This window comes from Mastigoproctus giganteus, chromosome 8 (assembly GCF_048544385.1).
Source record: "Mastigoproctus giganteus isolate SK-2022 chromosome 8, ASM4854438v1, whole genome shotgun sequence".
NCBI classification, from domain to species: domain Eukaryota; kingdom Metazoa; phylum Arthropoda; class Arachnida; order Uropygi; family Thelyphonidae; genus Mastigoproctus; species Mastigoproctus giganteus.
The window spans coordinates 61,165,843-61,187,042 of record NC_143582.1 but is presented as its reverse complement, the minus strand read 5'-3'; the positions used below and the strand labels follow the sequence as shown (position 1 = coordinate 61,187,042).

Below are 21,200 nucleotides of genomic sequence, written 5' to 3'. Positions count from 1 at the left end.
TTCGTGTTAGTTTTTCAGACCTGTGACAAGTTCTTTGCGAGTGATAGGCGTATAGTGGCTGTAAGGAACCTGAGCATGTTGTGAGAGAGGGGGTTGATTGATTAATTGATTTTTGTTTTTATGGCGCAAAAAGATCAGCGGTTATAATGCGCCAGGAATAGTTTAAATTTACAAAAAAAATTTACGATTTTGGTAACCTATGAAAGAGGTCACCTCGTCAAACGTTGCGTGTATATATATGCACACACACATATATATATATATATATATATATATATATATATATATATATATATATATATCCAATATTTTAAATTAAATAAAATAAAACATAAGCCAGTAGTATGGCAAAAACTGTAGAGGGAAAATTAACATAAAAATAACCCAAATAAACAAACGAACGAAAAAAAGGAATAGACATAATAGTAGCCCGATAACCCTTATATAATTTCGAGTTTTAAATCCAATTAATAAAAACTATACAAATTTTAGAATAATGCCAATTATATAATAATTTAGCGGTACCCCCCAGAGGTATCAGTTCCGAAAGACGTGAAATATCACCAAAAGAGGGTTAAAGGAACTACCAAACGATAACAAAATCAAAATAAATTAAAGTAAAATAGACTGTCCATTATGCCCCATATCGACAGAGGACCACGAGGCCAATAATGGTCATGGAATCGCTGCATTCCATGACCATTATTGGCCTCGTGGTCCTCTGTCGATATGGGGCATAATGGACAGTCTATTTTACTTTAATTTATTTTGATTTTGTTATCGTTTGGTAGTTCCTTTAACCCTCTTTTGGTGATATTTCACGTCTCTTTCGGAACTGGTACCTCTGGGGGGTACCGCTAAATTATTATATAATTGGCATTATTCTAAAATTTGTATAGTTTTTATTAATTGGATTTAAAACTCGAAATTATATAAGGGTTATCGGGCTACTATTATGTCTATTCCTTTTTTTCGTTCGTTTGTTTATTTGGGTTATTTTTATGTTAATTTTCGCTCTACAGTTTTTGCCATACTACTGGCTTATGTTTTATTTTATTTAATTTCAAATATTGGATGTATTTCAGCTTCATATGGAGGAATTGCATGTCGCTGCCTCTAATGAATGCCTATTTATTTATTTATTCACTTTATTATAATGTAATTCATGTTAATATTTAATATAAATCAATGATAGTATATATATATATATATATATATATATATATATATATATATATATATATATATATATATATATATTAATAGCACGTAAAAAGTGAAAACCTGCTGAAACACGGTCATTGTCAGATAAAATATGACTGAATATATAAGGCTCAGTCAGATGGCTAAAAGCAATAAACGTGAACTTCCAAAATTTGGACAGTCTGTCCAAAACAGTGTCACATTGCTCGCACACAGGAGCGTAATCGGCCCTCATCAAAAATGAATGTATCAGATGATTATGTCCTATGAGGAGCCGAGCAAGAACCCTGCGCAGACTAGACCGCCACAGTTTGATTACAGTCTTAATTTGATAGAGTTTGTTTGTTATCTGCCCATCCCATGAGTCTTGCCACTGCGAATAAATCTTACGGATTATTTGCGTCTGGTCTTTATAGGGGACGGACAGGCCAAGATTATTCGTCAGGACTCCTGATTTGGCTCCATTATCAGCCAAATCATTTCCAGTAATGCCCATGTGGCTGGGGATCCAGCAGAAGTGGATATTGAATCCGCCTTCCGTAGAGCAAATCATCTGCTGAATCCGGGACAGGATTGGGTTATTGTTGAGTCTCACCGATGATAGAACCTGTACTGCGCTCAACGAATCGGTATATATAATAACCCGATGATGTTGGCGGGTTGTTATGTGATCCAAGGCTAACTGCATAGCATGCAATTCTGCAGTATATATGCTGCATTCAAGGGGAATCCGCTCAGACATAATGTGTGTGTGTGTGTGTGTGTGTGTGGTACTAGTAACCTAAGTGGCAGCAGAACCTGCCAAAGTAAAATTCACCCGCAATCTCTACATATACCCATATATGTATTATGATTGTAAATTTCGTGTGTTCTCTGGACGATTTGCCTGTTTTGCTGGACGAAAAACCCCCAGTTTCTGGGGAGGGGGTGACTTGCTATCTACGCCTGAGACCGACTAACTCAGCCACGGAATGAAAAAAGTCCCCTAAAGTTCCTCGCGTCATCGACGGGATTCGAACCCAGGCCTTTTCCACCCGGTGTGTAAACTTGGAACAAAGATATCGTAGATCCCGGTGACGTTAATCTGAACGCCAACAACATCACTTGAAGATACCCCTCAACATACAGTTGCTTACCACGAGAGACATTACATAAGATACTATACATGTCTACAATATAATGTTAATATAGAGGTTAATTTTAATATTAACGTTTTAATACGTATTAGTAATTTGGCATCAGATAACACCTTTTTGATAAAATTTCTAATTATAAGATATATTGAAATACATTACTCATTATGGCCACAATTTCATCAAACATTTCCTTCATGGATCCAGTTGCGAGCTCGGCCATCTCTTTCATCTTTTGTATGAGTTCACCGGTGAATTTTATGTTAGAGCTGACGAGAAACTTGACCAAATCCCTGAGCTGTAAGAGAATGTAATATAATATAATTCAATTTCCTAGTTTGAAAAATAAAAGCGGTTTCATAAGAGAAGTTTCCAAATTGTGTGTGTGTGTGTGTGTGTTGTTAAATTTATTGGTGCATCAGCAACTTAGGCTATAATGCACTGATTACTGTCTAATGTCTTCTTCGTTTGTCTTACGCGTGATATGGTTCATATATTGTGATATTTATTTATCAATTTTAGGAAGAGAAAAATGCCATCCATATCCTCACGATCTCCTAGAACACACTGTAATGATAAACTGGCTGGAGTTATGAAAACGAGAGAAGAAAGCAGTTTTCCGTTCCTTCAGATATAACGGGCATTCCAGGATGATATGTTTTCCTGTTAATGAGCATAAGCAGTTACAGCATTGTGGAGGATCATCGTTTGTTAGTAGGTAGCTATGTGTGTGTGTAGTATGGTTGTTTATTGGCGCATTAGCTGCTTTGGCTATAGTGCGCCTATTCGTAGGAATATTAAAAAATAATCCAGTTTAAATTAGTTTCAGTTCTGAAACCTATTCATAAAAGATGATACACTCCAATTTGTTTTAAAAATCAGAAAAGCTCGTTAACATTTGCGCCCTCTCCAATGATATGATGTCAATGGTTCTCGACGATTAGCCAGATTTTGAAGTATTGCAGCTCGATGTTGTTGATACTGTGGACAGTCAATCAGAATGTGTTTGACTGTTAGATGTTCTAAGCAGTGTGGACACTGAGGAGGATCATCACCCATTAGTAGATGGAGGTGAGTCAGATGGGTGTGTCCTATTCTCATTCGTGTGAGTACCACTTCTTCCCGCCGCACTGTCTGATTGCTGGAGTGCCAGAACTTTGGGTATTGTTTCAGCTGGAAAAGTTTGTTATTCGTTTGGTTATGCCATAATTCTGTCCACTCTGCATGGCATGCTGCATGAATTAAGATATTATAATCGGGCGCTGCAATAGGGGCAGAAGTTAGGTCTGAACTTGGACTTTTGGCAGATTTGATTTGATTTGATTTTTTATGGCGCATTGGCAGCTAAGGCCATAATGCGCCAAGTCAAATTTTAAAACGCTATTAAACATTTTGGTAGCTAAAGCTACCACGTCAAGCAATTAATTATTGTCAAAAGATACAAAGTAAAAGTATAAAAAGTATAAATCTTAGATTCTTGTATAAAAATTAATAGACTGTAAAAAGTTAAAAACGTCGGACATATTGTCTCTGTCACATATTATCTGACTGAGTGTAAATGGCTCAGTCACATTATTAAAAGCGGTAAAATACAAGCGTCGTGCTTCTATAAAAACAGGACATTCTATTAAAATATGACTAACGGTTAAAATAACATTACATATCTCACACATAGGTGGGTCATCCGCCCTCAGCAAGAAGGAATGGGTTAGATGACTATGACCTATGCGGAGCCGAGCAAGAACAACTTCCTCTCTTCGGACCCTGCGTTGACTGGACTGCCATTGCGTAATTACAGGCTTTATGTGAAGTAGTTTATTTGTGGCCTGTCCGTGCCAAGAATCTTGCCATTGGGAGAGTAATGGCAAGATTACTCTCCCAATGGCAAGATTCTTGACATTGGGAGAGTAATTTAGAACATATTATTTGCCTGTAGTCTGTATAGGGGACTGACAGGCAATGATTATCCAGGGAAATGGCTGATTTGGCGGCGGTATCAGCTAATACATTTCCCCGGATCCCAATGTGGCTTGGGATCCAGCAAAAGCGAATATCAAATTCTAATTCCACGAGAGAAAAAAGAATCTTCCGGATCCTTTACAGGATCGGATGAGGGTTATACCTCACCGATACTAGAGCCTGTAATACGCTCAATGAATCACAATAGATCATATACCTCTGGTAGTCGCGATTTTTAATGTGATCTAGGGCTGACTGTATTGCATGCAACTCTGCAGTATAAATGCTAGTTTCTTGTGGGATATTATTGGATAACGTTTTGTGAGGGAACACAACAGCAGATCCCACATGACATTCTAACTTTGAGCCATCTGTATAGATTGGCAGAAAGTCAGAATACTGCTGTCTATGTGATGCAAAGAGTTACTAGTAGACAGATGGCGGTGTAGTAGCCTTCTCCCAGATCTTAAGGGAGAAGCGGCAAGTTGGAAAATAAGCATGCCAGGGTGGAAAGAATTGCCTTGGTGACTCGGGAACGTTGTCTACCGTCAAGTTCAGCTCATTCAGCAGCCCTTGAATGCGAATACCAAAAGGTTTGTTGGCAGTCCGACGGGTGTTGTAGAGGTTTTCCCAGCGCAGCTCAAAAACGGATGGCCACGTGGGATGATCGGGCAGAGATTTTAATTTGAAGGCGTACTGTAAGGACAACTGCTTACGTCGATGAGACAGAGATGGTTCATTTGCTTCAACGTAAAGGCTTTGGACAGGAGATGTGCGAAATGCTCCAGTGGCTGTCCGGATGGCTTGATGGTGGATTGGGTCTAACCACAGAAGTGAACTATCTCTAGCAGAACCATAAACCTGAGACCCATAGTCGAGTTTGGAACGGACAAGTGCTCGGTAAAGACGAAGAAGGGTAGAACGATCTGCGCCCCATGAAGTTGACGAAAGGGCACGAAGGATGTTAAGCCCTTTGACACATCTTGTTCTCAGCTGACGAATATGTTGTAAAAATGTCAGCTTTTTGTCGAAAATAAGTCCAAGGAATTTGAATTCTGCTACAACTGGGATGTTATTTTGCCCAAGCCTTAATTCTGGGTCAGGATGAAGATTACGTTTGCGACAGAAGTGTACACAAACAGTCTTCTGTGCTGAAAATCTGAACCCATTAGCCAAAGACCAAGCTGTAAGATGGTCAATGGTTTTCTGCAGTTGCCTTTCAATGACCCTCATATTGCATGAATGACAAAATATAGCAAAGTCATCAACATAGAGGGCATTGTTTACAGTGGGTGGAAGTTGTTCTGCGATAGAGTTTATTTTGATTGCGAAAAGCGTGACACTTAGAATGGATCCTTGTGGGACTCCCTCTTCCTGAGAGAAAACTTGAGAGAGGGTGGATCCTAAACGGACTTGAAACTGGCGATTCGAAAGAAAGTTTTTAATAAAAACAGGAAGGTTACCTCTAAGACCAAAGTTATAGAGGTCTTTTAAAATCCCAAATCGCCAGGCTGTGTCGTACGCTTTTTCAATATCAAAGAAAACTGCTACCAAATGCTCGGATTTAATAAAAGCATCACGAATGGACGTTTCCAATCGGATTAAATGATCCAGAGTGGATCGATTTCTTCGGAAGCCGCACTGTGTCCTGGAAAGCAGACCATTTGTTTCTAAATACCATACGAGGCGTGCATTAACCATTCTTTCCAGGACTTTGCACAAACAGCTTGTGAGAGCAATAGGACGATAGTTACTTGGATTGCTAGGGTCTTTTCCTGGTTTTGGGAAAGCAAGGATGATAGCCCTTTGCCAGGAATCCGGAAATTGTTTGTGAATAAAAATTCTGTTAAACAGAATTAAAAGGTGATCCTTAGATTGTGGTGAGAGGTGGTTTAGCATTTCGTAGTGGATGTCATCGGGCCCCACAGCACTTGCATGCATGAGGAGAGTGCTGTATTTAACTCTTCCTGTAAAAAGGGCTTGTTATACGATTCAAGCCCTTTTGAAGAGAAGTTCGGTGGGTTTTTCTCACTTTTCTTTTTCAGGGCCAAAAACTCTGCGGGAAAAGATGTTATTGCAGAGATTTTTGCAAATGTTTCCTCTAAAGTATTTGCAACTGCAGTTCGATCTGCAATTGGACATCCGTTGTGCTTGAGGATCACTGAAGGGCATGGTGGATATTTTCCCTTCATTTTCCGGATCTTATCCCAGACTACTTTTGAGCTAGCAGCCTGAGTTATGGAAGATGTAAAACGAATCCAAGATTTCCTTTGGCTCTGACGTCGTACATAACGCGCTTTCGCACGTGCACGTTTGAATGATATTAAATTTTCAGTGGTGGGATATCGGCGGAATATCCCCCACGCTTTGTTTTGTGCTTTTTTTGCTGCCGTGCATTCTGAATTCCACCAAGGTTTGGGAAATAGTGGGAACCGGCTGGATGATTTTGGGATTGCAATTGCAGCTGCATGGACAATCGTTTCTGTGACATACATGACTGCTTCATTGATTGGCTCCTGACTGACTGTAGCAATGTCAAAGTTTGCCAGATATTGAAAGGGATTCCAGTCAGCCTGATCAATCTTCCACCGCGGTAAACTAAATGGCAGACAGGGTCTACCACTAGTTAGGGTTGTTATCACGGGGAAGTGATCGCTTCCATATGGATTTCCTTCTACCTCCCAAGTAAGTGAAGGAAGGAGAGAACGGGAGCAGATAGAAAGATCAATGGCAGAGAATGAACGGGTAGGCATGTGGAAGAAGGTGTTTGTTCCCACATTTAAGAGGGCGAGGTCATTGTCAGTGAGCATATGCTCTATGGCTCCTCCCCTTCCATTGGTGTTAGTACTACCCCACAGAGTGTTATATCCATTGAAATCCCCAAGAAGTAATCATGGGGAAGGCAATTGCTTGATAACATCATTAAGGTCTGTCTGGGGGATGTCTATCCCAGGTGGCAAATAGACAGAGCAGACAGTTAATAAGAACCCCATTGAAAGGCGAATTGCTACAGCCTCAATGCTAGTTTTAAGCTGCAAAGGCTGAAATGGGATCTGGTTGCCGATGAGGATTGCGACTCCTCCGTGAGCAGGACCATCCACAATTCTATCCTTACGAATGATGGTAATGTTATGCATAGTGGGGTCATCATTTGCCTTTAAATAAGTCTCCTGTATGCAAAGGCAAGCTGGTTTGTGCTTTTGCAGGAGTGCCTTGATGTCATCAGTATTTTGCCGGAATCCACGACAGTTCCACTGTAGGAATTTAGCCATTATTTTGGCTTGGTAGGTCCATCAGGCGGCTTCCGAGGTGCTGAGGACTTACCTTTTTCAGTTCTGGCTTTCTCCTTCCTGGGGAAGTATGGACGCTGTCCAGTGTCCATTTCCCCCTCAGCAAAGAGCTCCAAAACTGAGACTTCTTGTACATCCTTCTGCTCGACATCCATGTTTTCTTGGGTACTAGGTGGTATTTCACCTTTCTTATTCTTTTCTTTTGCATTTGCTTTTGTTATTTGTGGAGCATTAGGAGGTACCGATATAGGAGTAGCAGCTGATTGGTCCTTCTGTGCAGGTTTTTGGGAGCTTAAAAGATAACGTGCGATGGGAGTAAATGATTCTTTTGAAGGGACGGACATGTCCGTCTGAGTCCCAATCGAACACCTCCCTGCTACCTTCTCGGCGTAGGTAGGTTTTTTGATGTTGAGAGGTTTCACTGCTTTCCTTGCCTCCTGGTACGATATGTTTAGCTCTGCCTTCAGCCGTTGAATTTCTTTTTCTTCTTTCCACCTCTGGCATGCTCGTGAGTAGGCCGGGTGTTCGCCTTCACAGTTAATGCAGGTGGGTTTCGTGGCTGAACATGCTGTTGTTTCGTGGTCCTTTGCACCACATCGAGCGCATGCAAGGACTCCACGGCAGGCCATTTGAGAATGTCCATATTTCTGACATTTAAAACACCGTAAAGGGTTTGGAACATATGGACGCACTGGACAGTTGATGTAGCCAGCTTTAATTTCATCAGGAGGTTTGGGAGAGTTAAAAGTCAGGATAACACTCCTGGTTTTAACAATTTTTCCATCCCTTCGCGCAGTGATTCTCTTGACGGCAGTAACTCCCTGTGGTTTTAATTCGGAGTAGATTTCCTCCTCGGTGACGTCGAGAAGGTCCCACTCCGAAATGACATCTCTCGATGAATTTAGTGTTCTGTGTGGTGTCACTGTTATGGGTATTCCTCCGATTGATGTTACTCGGAGTAGATGTTCTGATTGCCTGTCATTTTTTGTTTCAATCAAGAGGTCCCCAGAACGGAGCCTCTTAACTGACTTGGGTGTACCTGCTAACCCATCCAACCCTTTTTGTATAAAAAAGGGTGACATTTTACCAATCGGTGTTTCGTTGGTGGAATGCATTATTAAGAACCTTGGGACAGGCCCTGATGGTAATTCGGTTCGCTGCCTCATTGTAGCTATAATGCTATCTGGCTCTCCGTCAATATTTTCAGATAGGGACCGGGTTGGGGCCCCTGAAGAAGTAAGTTTATCAGGATTCATATAGTTTTAAAGTTGTTCAGTGCCCGGGCTCCCCACCAACTAACGGAGCCCAAAGGGACGCCCACTACCCGGCATGCAATAAATGCGCTCGGGAGTGGGACGCCAGGGCTACCCAGACACTAAACCCGTACCGCCGCCAACCTGAATCCTGTCCCTCGGATCATGAGGGTAGAGGCGTGGCATTGACACGGTTGACCCTCGCAGGCGAGACTACTAGCCGATTGATCCTAGCCGGGCCTTCCAGGACCACCCGTCTTGTCGAAGCAGGGGCCAAGGTGGTGTATTGAAGCTGGGCCCCTCAACCACCAGGATCCTCCTTTCCGAATTTCCACGGGTCGCAGCGCACGGCAAACACGCCGGATTCCATTGATGTAAGCCTGGAACCTGGGCTGTGGGCGTTGGATCCCAGTGATGCTAGTCTGGAAGTCCAGCAGCGTCACTGGGAGGTCCCCTCACCACGTACAGGTGCCCATGTCGAGGGGTTCTCGTACTTCTGGCACTTTAAGCAGCGAATGGGAGTCGGGACGTATGGCCGGATCTTGCAGTTTAAGTAACCTGCCTTAACAAAAGATGGAAGTGTCGGAGTTGTTGTTGTTGTTGTTGTTCGGTTTAACGACACAAGGGCTACTAAGGCCAAATTGTGTCTCTTCAGCGTTAATTGGCAAAAAGCATATTGTTAGAGAAATTACATTATATGCTTCTGTACAAACCAATATGTTTTAGATATAATAAAAGTTCTTCAATATTTGCTTCATTTCCTAAGATGCGAGATAAATCAGGTGATATATTCAATGTAGAGAGAGACTGAAAATTGTTTGACCGGATGGTTGAATGTAAGGGACAATCAACCAGGAAATGACGGACTGTAAGTTGCGTCTTACAGGATGGGCACTGGGGTGGGTTTTCACCCAATAATAGAAAGAGATGAGTATGGTGAGTGTGACCAATTCTGAGTCTTGCCAGTACCACTTCCTCTCGTCTGTTTCTTCGGAAGCCAGACAGCCACAGCTTTGGATCTTCTTTTATCTGGTAAAGTTTATTGTTAGGGTCACTTTTCCAGGTCTGTGACCATTTATTGTAGCAGGCTTTGCGTACGACAGACTTAAAATCAGAGAAAGGAACCTGAGGATGTTGTGAGAGAGCGGGTTGAGGATGTTTAGCGGCAAAGTCGGCACTTTCATTTCCCGGAATGCCTGAATGGCCAGGGATCCAGCAAAAACTAATTGACCGATTGGACACACTGCAAGAAAATAGCTGGGAATGAATCTGTTTCAATATAGGGTGAGGAATGGAGGAATTCTTACTTATGGCAGAGACAGCACTAAGAGAATCTGTGTAAATTATGGCAGATGAGATGGAAAGCTCAATTACCTTACTAAGCGCCAACTTAATGGCATATAATTCAGCTGTGAAGACACTGCAAGCAAGCGGTAGTGTAGCTGAAATTGTACATAAAGGAAAAACTGCCGCAGCACCTACCATACTCTCAGTTTTTGAACCATCGGTATAAATTTTACAGGCATGGTTGTCCGTAGCATGAGCTGAATGTAACTGTCTGATGTTGCAGGAAGGTATATTTTTCCCCCACTGGAGGAAGTATGTATCGTGAGAGACAGACACATATGTCCAAGGAGCAACAGGTGTAGTTGTGTCTTGGAAGATTTCATTTACATCGACGTTCCAAGTCTGAACAAGCTCTTTGATCCTGAGGGAGGCGGGTCTATTTTCTTTTGGCTTGCTCTCAAAGAAGGGTTCCCAACGAGTATTATAGAGATATTCCCAACTTGGGTGCGATGGTAGACTCTGGATCTTAGCAGCGTAGTGAAGCAGTAGTGTTTTTCTACGCAGGTGTAATGGGGGATCATGAGCTTCAATATATAGACTTTGGATCGGAGAAGTCCTGAAAGCTCCCAGCGCAGTCCTCAGAGCACTATGATGGATCATATTTAGCCGTTTTAAAGTAGTGCTCCTGGCAGAGTCATACACTGGACAACCATAATCTAACCGTGAACGGATTAAGCTTCTATAAAGATGCAGCAAAGTACACCGATCAGCTCCCCATGACATAGATGAGACAGAACGAAGTATATTCAAATGCTTTAAGCAAGAAGTTCTCAAATAAGTGATGTGAGCTTGGAAATTTAGTTTGCGGTCTAATATTAATCCACGAAATTTAACGGTATTAACTAGAGGGATTGGAGTATTGTTTATTTGTAATTCAGGTTCAGGATGGAGAGCTCGCTTCTTGCAAAAGTGAGTGACAGTGCATTTATTTTCTGATAGTCTGTAACCGTTCCGTGAAGTCCAGGATTCTATTTTGGTTATGGCAAGTTGTAGCTGCCGTTCAATGGTATTCATACTTTGGGATTGACAGGAAATGGTAAGATCATCTGCATACATATAAGTTTGAACAGTTTTTGGGATATCTCGGGTCATGCTGCTAACTCGGATTGAAAACAGTGTTGGACTGAGTATTGATCCCTGCGGGACTCCCTCTTCCTGAATGTGAGATGTAGAGAGGACGTTTTTGTATCGGACTTGAAAAGAGCGCAATTGCAGGAAATTCTGAATTATTTCTGGCAAATGACCCCTAAGCCCCAGATGGTAAAGGTCCATAATAATACCATGCCGCCATGTAGTGTCAAATGCCTTTTCAAGATCTAAATTTACCATGACTAGATGTTGTTTCATGACAAAGGCATTCCGGATATGAGACTCGGCTTTAATGAGCACATCTAGGGTTGATCTATTTTTTCGAAAGCCATATTGGTGATCTGGAAGGAGATTCTCTGACTCTAGGATGTAAGTGAGCCTAGTATGAACCATTCTTTCGAAAATTTTTCCCATGCAGCTTGTAAGAGATATTGGCCTGTAGTTTTCCACACAGGAAGGATTTTTTCCTGGTTTTGGTAAGGCGATAATGAACGAATGGCGCCATGAAGATGGATAGGCATTTTCAGAGTAGATCCGATTGTAAAAAATTAATAGGGTTCTCAAGTCTTCTTCAAGTAAATGCTTTAACATAATGTAATGAACTCCATCCGGACCTGCAGCACTATTGGAAGATCTGTTTAATGATTCTTGAAGTTCTGTTAACGTAAACGGTTGGTTGTACGGGAATGAACGGCGCGTGGAGAAGTTAATTTTATACTGTTCTGCACCTGCTTTGATTTTCTGGAAGGTGGAGGCATAGGTGGCAGAAGCTGATATTTTTGCAAATGATTCTGCTAATGCATTTGCAACTTCTTCGGGAGTAGAAATGTCTTTCCCTTTCCAATGAAGTATCGGAGAGGGCGGCCGAGCAAATTTGCCATTTAGTGCCTGTATTCTTTTCCAGATGACTTGTGTGTCCGTGTCTTTGGTAATGGTGGAGGCAAAAGCAATCCATGAATCCCGTTTCGCTTTCCGCCTAACTTGTCTAGCTTTTGCTTTTAGTCTTTTAAAAGCAATTAGGTTAGTAGTGGTGGGATACTTGCGGAAATGATTCCAGGCGCGGTTTTTATCCTGTTTGGCAATTAAACAATCTGTATTCCACCAGTTATTTCTGTGTTTTCGATATGGTGTGGATTTTGGAATGGAGGCCTTAGCTGCAGTCAGAATCTGATTGGTTATGTAAGTGTTGACATCATCAATATGTTGCCTTTGAACATAAAATCTGTCTAAGCGTATCTGGGCAGAATAGCCACCCCAGTTTGCCTTTTTAAACTGCCAAGTGGATCGTTGGTCAGGATTTGAAGTTACCCCTGTTTGTAGAGAGCAAATAATTGGAAAGTGATCACTGTTGAAGGGATCGGTTAATACCGACCATGTCATGATTGGAAATATGGATGGTGAACAAATTGACAAGTCTATTGCGGAAGCAGATCCGGTTGCTAAGTGAATGTAGGTAGGAGATCCAGAATTTAATAAATTAAGATCATTATTATGCATGAATTCCTCCATCAATTTGCCTCTTATATCCATTGTGGCCGATCCCCACATTGGATGGTGTCCATTACAGTCACCAAAAAGACAAATTGGAGTTGGCAGTTGTGCAATTAGGTTGTCAAGTTCTGAAAGCAGAAGTGGTGCAGATGGCGGAATATAAATAGAAACAATGGTAAATGACGTACCAGCTGCAAGGCGAGCTGCCACAGCTTCTAGGGTAGTTCTCAATTGAATCGGCTTAGATGGTATGCTAGCGTTAACAAGAATAGCAACTCCTCCACGTGCAGGTGATACCGAGTTCCTATCTCGTCTGTAAATGGTATAACCTGAAAATTTTGGCAAAACTTGAGGTGACAAGAATGTTTCCTGTAAGCATACACCTATGGGATTAAATTGAGCTATTAAATCTCTTACGTCATCAGAATGAGTGCTTAGTCCTCTGCAATTCCATTGTATGATATTGTTCATTATTTAGGTTTACCTGAGGGTGATTCATCTGACTGTTTTCTGTACGTGGGACATTTTTTCCGGTCCTTTTTTGAGAATGTGGGGCGTCCAGTATCCATGGTGTCCTCTGCATGGAGTTCTAGAATAGGTTCCTCATTGTCTGGCAGCTCATCTACATCCATGCTTTTGGAGGGAGATTCCGTTTTTTTAGAGACTGATTCAGATTTTAATTGTTCTTTTCCAACTGGGACTAATGGGGTATGAGTAGGAATGCTGATTGGAGTGTTTGTGGCTTCGCTAGTTCTTTTTGGAGGATTATCTTTCTTTGAGGTTGAAAGCGTAGATTTGAGCCAGCTCGCTAGAGAGGTGTTAGGTGGAACTGATACATCTGTTTGAGCTGCGGTAGAAACGAAGTTCCGAGTGCGAGCTGCATAGGAACGACTACTAGGCAGGGTCGACATAATTTGTCTACGTGCCTCAGGAAACGTGACTTTATTTTCTATTTTGTACTTTTGAATTTTCTTTCCTGTAATCCATAGCTCACATGTTTTGGAAAAAGCTGGGTGGCTTTCTTTGCAATTTGGACAAACAGGGGTTTTGACAGAGCAATCCGCTTGAGTGTGATCTTTAGAACCACAGATGGGACATATGGCCTCACCTCTACATGCCTGCTGTGAATGCCCGTATTTCTGGCATTTGAAGCAGCGAACGGGATTTGGGATAAATGGTCTTATACGACAATTCAAATAGCCAGCTTTAATTGAGGATGGTAAGTCTGGCGTGCTGAATGTTAAAATGATGGATCTCGTTGGAGTGAGATTTCCATCTTTTTTAGTCATAATCCGTTTCACATTTGTAACTTTTTGACTACTTAGTTCTTGAAGTAGCTCTTCTTCGGAGACTGTAATTAGGTCCCACTCACTGATTACACCCTTTGATGAATTTAAGGTTCTGTGTGGAGTTATTGATACTGTGAGCCCACAAAATGATGTTGTGTTTAAGAGCCGCTCAGAATGTTTAGCGGTGGCAGTTTCAATGAGGAGATCTCCGGATTGTAGTCTTTTCACCATTTTTGGTGATCCAGTAATTGATTCCAAATATTTCTGAATCAAAAATGGTGACAATTTGCCTACAGGTTGGGAGGATAAGGAATGAATCACCAAGAAATTTGGTAATTCTTCATGGCATTCAGGTTCCCTTCTAAACCTTTTGGGCTGGTTAGTGTCACGGTCATTGTCAGGAATTTCTGACCTTGAGCTTGATGGCTCTAAAGGTGGATAATTACTCGTATCCATGTTAGCTCCTTTTGGCCCTGGGGGTATATTTTTACCACCCAGATTACCGGCCCCGCCACGGGAAGGCAGGAGCAGTGCCGCTTGTGGCCAAGCGTATAGGTTAGTACAATTAGTAAGACTAATTTAATTAAAGAAAAAGGTTCTTTCCTTCTTCTGGGCTCTCTTCTTAGTGCTTTTAAGAAAAAGGGCTACTTAAAGAAAAAGTTTAATAATCAAGGGAGAAAACAAAATAGAACCTAGTTGCTTACAAAAAACGCTTTTCTATCGCACGAGAATCGCTTGGCCACGGAAACGCTTGGCACCCGGGGCCAAGTGTCGGAGTACCGAACGTTAAAATGATGTACCTGGTTGCCATCTTTCTTAGTCATTATTCTTCCTTAACGTGTTATCTTTTGCTCATTAAGCTCTTGCACTACTGCTTCATCACAAACAGTTAGTAAGACACATTCGCTGATAACGCATCTAGAGGTTATGGGGCGTAACTGACACTGGATTATTGTTAAAGGTCTTTAATTTTAAAAATTTTTGTGAATGTGATGTTTTTGATGTTTCAATTAGAAGGCCTCCAGACTGGATACACTTCACCCTTTTAGGGGATCCAACAACCGATTCTAAACATTTCTGTATCAAAAAGGTGATAGCTCCCCGACAGGTGTGGACAATGAGTGCATTATAAGAAATGGTGGCATATCTGAAATCGGTGTTCCGTCCGAAGTCTCTTCTAACGATTCGACTCATGTTCTGAGACAGAGTTAACTTTGCCGCCTGTGGGCTCCAGTGATGGATATTCATTGCAATCCATCGTTGCTCCTTTTTGCCCTGGAAGAGGGAATTCCTTCTTCTTCCTGCCTCCACGTGTCCCTGCCACGTGGAGGCAGGACCGGTGCTAACCAGTGACCAAGCGATTAGCAGAAGAGGAGAGCAGTACGTTGCTAGCGATACCAGTAACATTGCTAGCGTTGAAGCAGCGAAGTTGCTCAGCGAGGGAAGCTGTTTTTTTGTTTTGTTATTTGGTTTTTAGGAGCATTAGCAACTAAGGCCATATTGCTCCGACGAGGGAAGCAGTAATGTTGCGAGCGTTGGAGGGTTTATGAAAGTATTAGTACTCTCTCTAGAAAAAACGCACTAGAAAGATTGCTTGGCACTCGCCCCCCCCCCGCCCTTTCCGAATGTCCACTAGTCGCGCGTTGCGGCTGCACAGGCCGCATTCCAATGGTGTAACTCTGGAACCAAGGTACGTGCGTTGGATCTCTGTGATGCTAATCTGGAAGGCCAGCAGAATCACTGGGAGGTCCCCTCACCACGTGTAGGTGCTCACGTCGAGATGAAATAAGGAAGAAATGTTTGGTTTGTGAACACGTCACAAGCGAGAGAGCTGGATCGAAAGAATATATTCCACGGATTCATATATATTTAAATGAAGGGGAATAAAACTTCATCAGAGTTTTGGCTTTTATTATGACAAAAAACAAAAGTCAAGGTCAAACATTATCTAAGGTTGATGTTGACTTAACATCACCATGTTTTTCGCATGGACAATTGAACGGGGTTTCCCCCCACTAAAAAGAAATTAAAATATAAAAACGTATTATTCAGGTTCGTGCGACACAAGGCAGAATGGAGCGAAGCGACCTTTTGACTTGTTCATTTTATCGGTCTTCTGCCGATACAGCTGTGTGATGATCTAGAAACGACTAGAAACTCTATGCAGTGGAATGTTTTCTGTTTTCAAGAGTTTTAATTGTTTAATTTATCCTTAAACTGCGATTAATTTAATTTATTAAACCACTATATACTAGATTCCTATTTAGATTATACCTGTATCACAACTCACTTCAGTTAATAGAAAAATAATTATCTACTAAATAGAATTCTGAGACTCAAAAGAAGTACGAAATATGCTATATTGGAACCTTACCCTGGAAATAAGCTGTTTCACATTTGTGCTCCCTTTTTGGAGGGCTTCTTTTATTTTGTCCATAAGTTTTTGAACCACCTGTTTCAGAGAATCCCTAGATAACAATAGAAATAAACCAAAGCACATACTTTTAATATATGCAATCGTTATAACGTAGGTATATTTAAATGTCACTCTCAGTACACTGGTTTCTAAAAGTTAAGCACTGCCCCAATTTTATAACGTATTTTTCATATACCCCAAGACCATAAATTGAGTACCCATCAGATGGTGCTGATGTCGCGTACTGAATTCAATAACAAGATCCAACTCCATTGCAATGTAATCGTTCCGGCAGCCCACAGTATAATAAGTGGAGAGGAAAGCATAAAGGTTGCCAAAGTTAGTTAAGAACATCTGGCTAAAATACATCGAAAACTGCAATCGAATATTTCCACTACTTTTACAACTGCTGCTTAAATTTTGGTAACTAATTAGTTCATTGAATGAATTAGCAGAGTTCCTCCAAATTTGTATATCACAAATAGCAACTCCTCTTATAATTCTGTGTCCATCAGGGAATATATCTGAGCTAGACATCATGTGATGTCGCACGAATAAAATATTTAGTATCAAGACTGACTCTAAATACCAGAGAACGCAGATGACAAAATCAATACAAAACCTTCTGCAATAAAATTTCAATAGTATTTATTTTTTGTTAGTAATTAGCGCATACTATTTGGGTCCAGGATCCTGAGTAAGTCGTTACAAACCGAATAAACATCTTACGACTACAGTTATGAAGGAATTTATTGGCTAAAGTCTTAGAGTATGAAGAAGTTTACTTATGCATGGGTTAATGCACACACATCAGTTCTACAACCAATGTAGTTTTAATGCATCGTTTAATTATATCTCATATTGTGAATATCTTCACAACGAATTGCAATGGTATTGTTGTTGTTGTTGCAACTGGGATTAACGACACAAAGGCTACTGAGGCCAAATTGTGTCTGTTCACAGTCAGTTTATTTACGGCAACATATCGTTAGAGATGTTAAATTATACGCTCCTGTGTACAGGCCAGTATGTTTTAAATACATAAAAAGTTCTTCTACAGGGTGTCTCAAAAATATTGGTACAAACGTTTAGGGGAGGTAGGTTTGTTTGTTTGTTATTTGGAGCATTAGCAACTAAGGTCATATTGCTCCGGGATATGCGGTGGTCATTCCCTGACCTTTCCACATCCTCCGTATTTGGTGGTGACGGGCTCGAACCCCAGTCTAATCAAGAAGCATGTGCTACGCACTGCTGCTCCTTCCCACCTGGCTACGGAGGCGCCTGGGGAGGTAGGTAACATCTAAAGGAATGTGAATCGAATAGGAACCCATAACCGTAAACGTCACCGTAAGTCGGTACACGGCGCTGTTCATCAGTTCGCGAGAGGGAAAATTTCTGGTTTACTCATTCAAGCAGTAGTCGCCGCACGAAGAGCATGCATCGATATACGAACTGTGAGCTGGCAGACATGCACCTAGTGTATGCATTAGCAGAGGGCAATGGACGAGCCGCTCAACGAATTTATGGAGAACGCTTCCCAGATAGACATGTACCAGACCACCGTTTGTTTGCGCGTGTGCATCAAAATTTGCGCGATTATGGGTCATTTGGAGGTAACAGGAGTAGTGTGGACAGACCACGTACAACGCGAACTCCCGCCATGGGAGAAAGTGTGTTGAATGCCGTCCAGAATAATCCTACTACCAGCACACGTGCCGCTGCCTCTGCCTTAGGAGTGTCTCGTTGCAGTGTACAGACGCACTGCAAAGGATCATCTCTGCAGTCTCAACTTCTACCTCCAAATACTACCTACTAATAGCAATAGATTTCGCAGGAGCATTTGACAGGCTCTGGTGGGCAAGTATCCTTCGCAGACTTAGGCAAGCAAATATACCATTAAATTTATACAAATGCATCGAAAACTACTTATCAAATAGGAAAATTACAATCTCCTCAACGTACCGAAGAATTACCAGGTCAATCTACAGAGGTTGCCCCCAGGGTTCAGTCCTTGGTCCTTTTTTGTGGAACATTGTCCTGGATGAGCTCCTTGGACTGGACCTAGGTCCTGTAGGTATACAAGCCTTTGCTGATGATGTGACCATTTCGATTGAGGCTGACAGCAGAGCTTCTCTGGAAGCCAGAGGAAACCAGGCACTTCAAATCCTTCAGAACTGGGCAGCCCTACACAAACTAAGACTCTCACCCCAAAAGACACAATCCATTCTCCTGAAGGGATCACTGCAGCCTACTAGAAACCCCACTATCAAACTTCAAGGCCAAACCGTCAAGCTAGTTTCTACGTTAAAACTACTGGGAATAATACTTGACCCTAAGCTCACTTTCTCTCCGCATCTTGCACACCTCCACGCGAAAGTGAGAAACTACACTGCTCTCATCGCACGGGTGAGTCGTCGCGATTGGGGATTGAACCGACGCACCCTTAAGATTCTGTACAAATCAATCTTCCTTCCCTTCATAACGTATGGATCAGGGGTCTGGTTTCGCAGGGCAACTCTTTACAACAACAAACGTAAACTGGGAACCATCCAGCGCACCATCCTTCTTACTATTACAAGGGCATGCTGCACAGTTAGCAACCCAGCCCTTCAGGTTCTTGCGGGCGTCCTTCCGCTTGATCTGGAGGTTATTCGAAGGGGCCTCCACTACTGTCTATCCAGGGGTATACCAGCAACTATCCTTGGACACTCCATCAATAACCTGAATGAAATCAGGCAGGAAAAGAAAAAAATTGCCATCCTACTACTTCAGACCTGGCAGGACAGATGGACTGCTACCGACAAGGGCCCAATCACCAAGAAATTTATACCTTATGTGAATGCCGTATTTCCTAAATCTCCAACTTGGTTTTCTCCTGGTCTTCATACCACCTACCTCATCACTGGACACGGATCAATAAACCATAAATTAACATCCATGGGAATCATTGACAACCCCTACTGTGCATGTGGTGAAATAGAAGACTGGAACCATCTAGTATATACCTGCCAACACTATGAGGACCTCCGCAGCATCCTGTTTACTCGTATACAAGATAACCCTCAAGGAAATGAACACTTATTCATCACAGAAGAAAACTACTACTATGAGTTTACCAAGTTTGCACAAGCCCTCTTCACAAGACGGAGCACCTTATTGCCAACACAAAATAGGAACAACCCAAACATCTGATCCTAACCTAACTGGCCAACTGATCTTAACCTGGATAGGATCAACTGGCGTATGGACCACCTCATTCCTCAGTGGCAACTTGCACACGGCTCTCTTGCTGTCTTATTTATCGTCCTTCCCGGGTTCCCCTTTCAACTGATGGCGCTTATTGCTCCATTGATAACCTGGAGGATACCTTCGCCTACATCCTCCATATTTCTAGCTATACCCTCCTTTCTTGCGTACACTCTGTACTTCCCCGACTCTACCTTTTTTTTTTTTTTTTTTTTTTTTGTCTCCGTCCAGGAAGCTCTGGCGACCCTGGCGGAGACAAGCCAGAGAATAATGGGCAGACTGGCTACCTCCTAGTGGTGTGTGCGGGCAACGTGGAGTCCCACCAGGGGCCCTGCGGCCAAATGCCAGGACACACAACAGAACCTAACGCAATATGTCATATACAACACACAACACTTTTCTGGCATTTACAGTAGTACTGTATTCCTTCACAGCGAACATATGGCGCAGATGTGGGAAACCACAGGTGGCGCCTGACCCTAATACTATGCACACTATGCACACACTATGCAGTGTACAGTAACGAGATGTCGTACAGCATCTCAACAACATGTACGACATCTTGTTGTCGAGATGTCGTACAGCAATCGTCGTGTCTTGTCTGGCACGACGATTCCTTACACCCCTTTCATCTCCAAAGGGTTCAGTTACTGCTCCCCCAAGATCATCCTGCACGTGTGGCTTTTGCGCAGTGGTTTCTCGAAGAAAGTGTTCAAGACTTGAATTTTCCAGCCTATGATTTGTTAACAGATGAGGCATATTTCACTCGGGAAGTTGTTGTTGTTGTTGTATGTTTTACGGCGCCACGGCAGATAGAGGCCATTATGCGCCAAACAATGGTAGGAGGTAACAGGCTTTATTAAAAGTGAGATATGTGCATTATGTGAGATTTAAGCATTACATTCTGTCATAGCATTTTATCCCTTTTAGGAAAGTGAAAATTGCATCAATATCAGATCTGTCGTCTAATATTTGTTGCAAAGTAGGTGTGATTTGGGCTGCATAATTTGATAAGAAGGTGGTCTGCCGTACTCCATTATAGAGAGGGCACTCAACAATGATGTGCTAGACTGTGATTTGAGCATGACAGTTCTGACAAGAAGGCGGGTCTGAGGAAGAGAGAAGATAAAGGTGAGTAAGGTGTGTATGTCCTATTCGTAGTCTTGCAAGTGTGACTTCTTCCTTTCGGTTAGAGCGGAAACTAGATGGCCAAGACTGGAGTTTCGGTTTAATCCGAAGGAGTTTGTTGCCTTCTTGGTTTTGCCAGATGGTTTGCCAGTAATTCAATACTTCGCTTTATTATAAGACTTTTATAATCGGTGAAAGGAATTTTGAAAGCGTCATGAATTGGTTGCACAGTAGATTTGGCTGCGTGGTCAGCACTCTCATTGCCAGGTATGCCAACATGGCTAGCGACTCACCAAAATTTTACTACTTTCGTGTTCTTAGCTAGATGAGCCAGCAAGTTTTGAATATTACCAAGT

The 21,200-nt window shown here is 42.1% G+C and overlaps 1 protein-coding gene across 1 annotated transcript in view; it reads right to left on the bottom strand.

Annotated features, from left to right (window-relative positions):
* Positions 1-21,200, bottom strand: part of LOC150081564 (uncharacterized) — a 52,083-nt gene that overhangs the window by 1,654 nt on the left and 29,229 nt on the right. Inside the window, exons 4-5 of the mRNA XM_090379590.1 lie at positions 16,429-16,522; positions 2,499-2,634 (exon numbers count right to left, since the gene is read on the bottom strand). Coding sequence (XP_090235716.1) covers positions 2,499-2,634; positions 16,429-16,522 — 230 coding nt within the window. The remainder of the gene's footprint in view (positions 1-2,498; positions 2,635-16,428; positions 16,523-21,200) is intronic.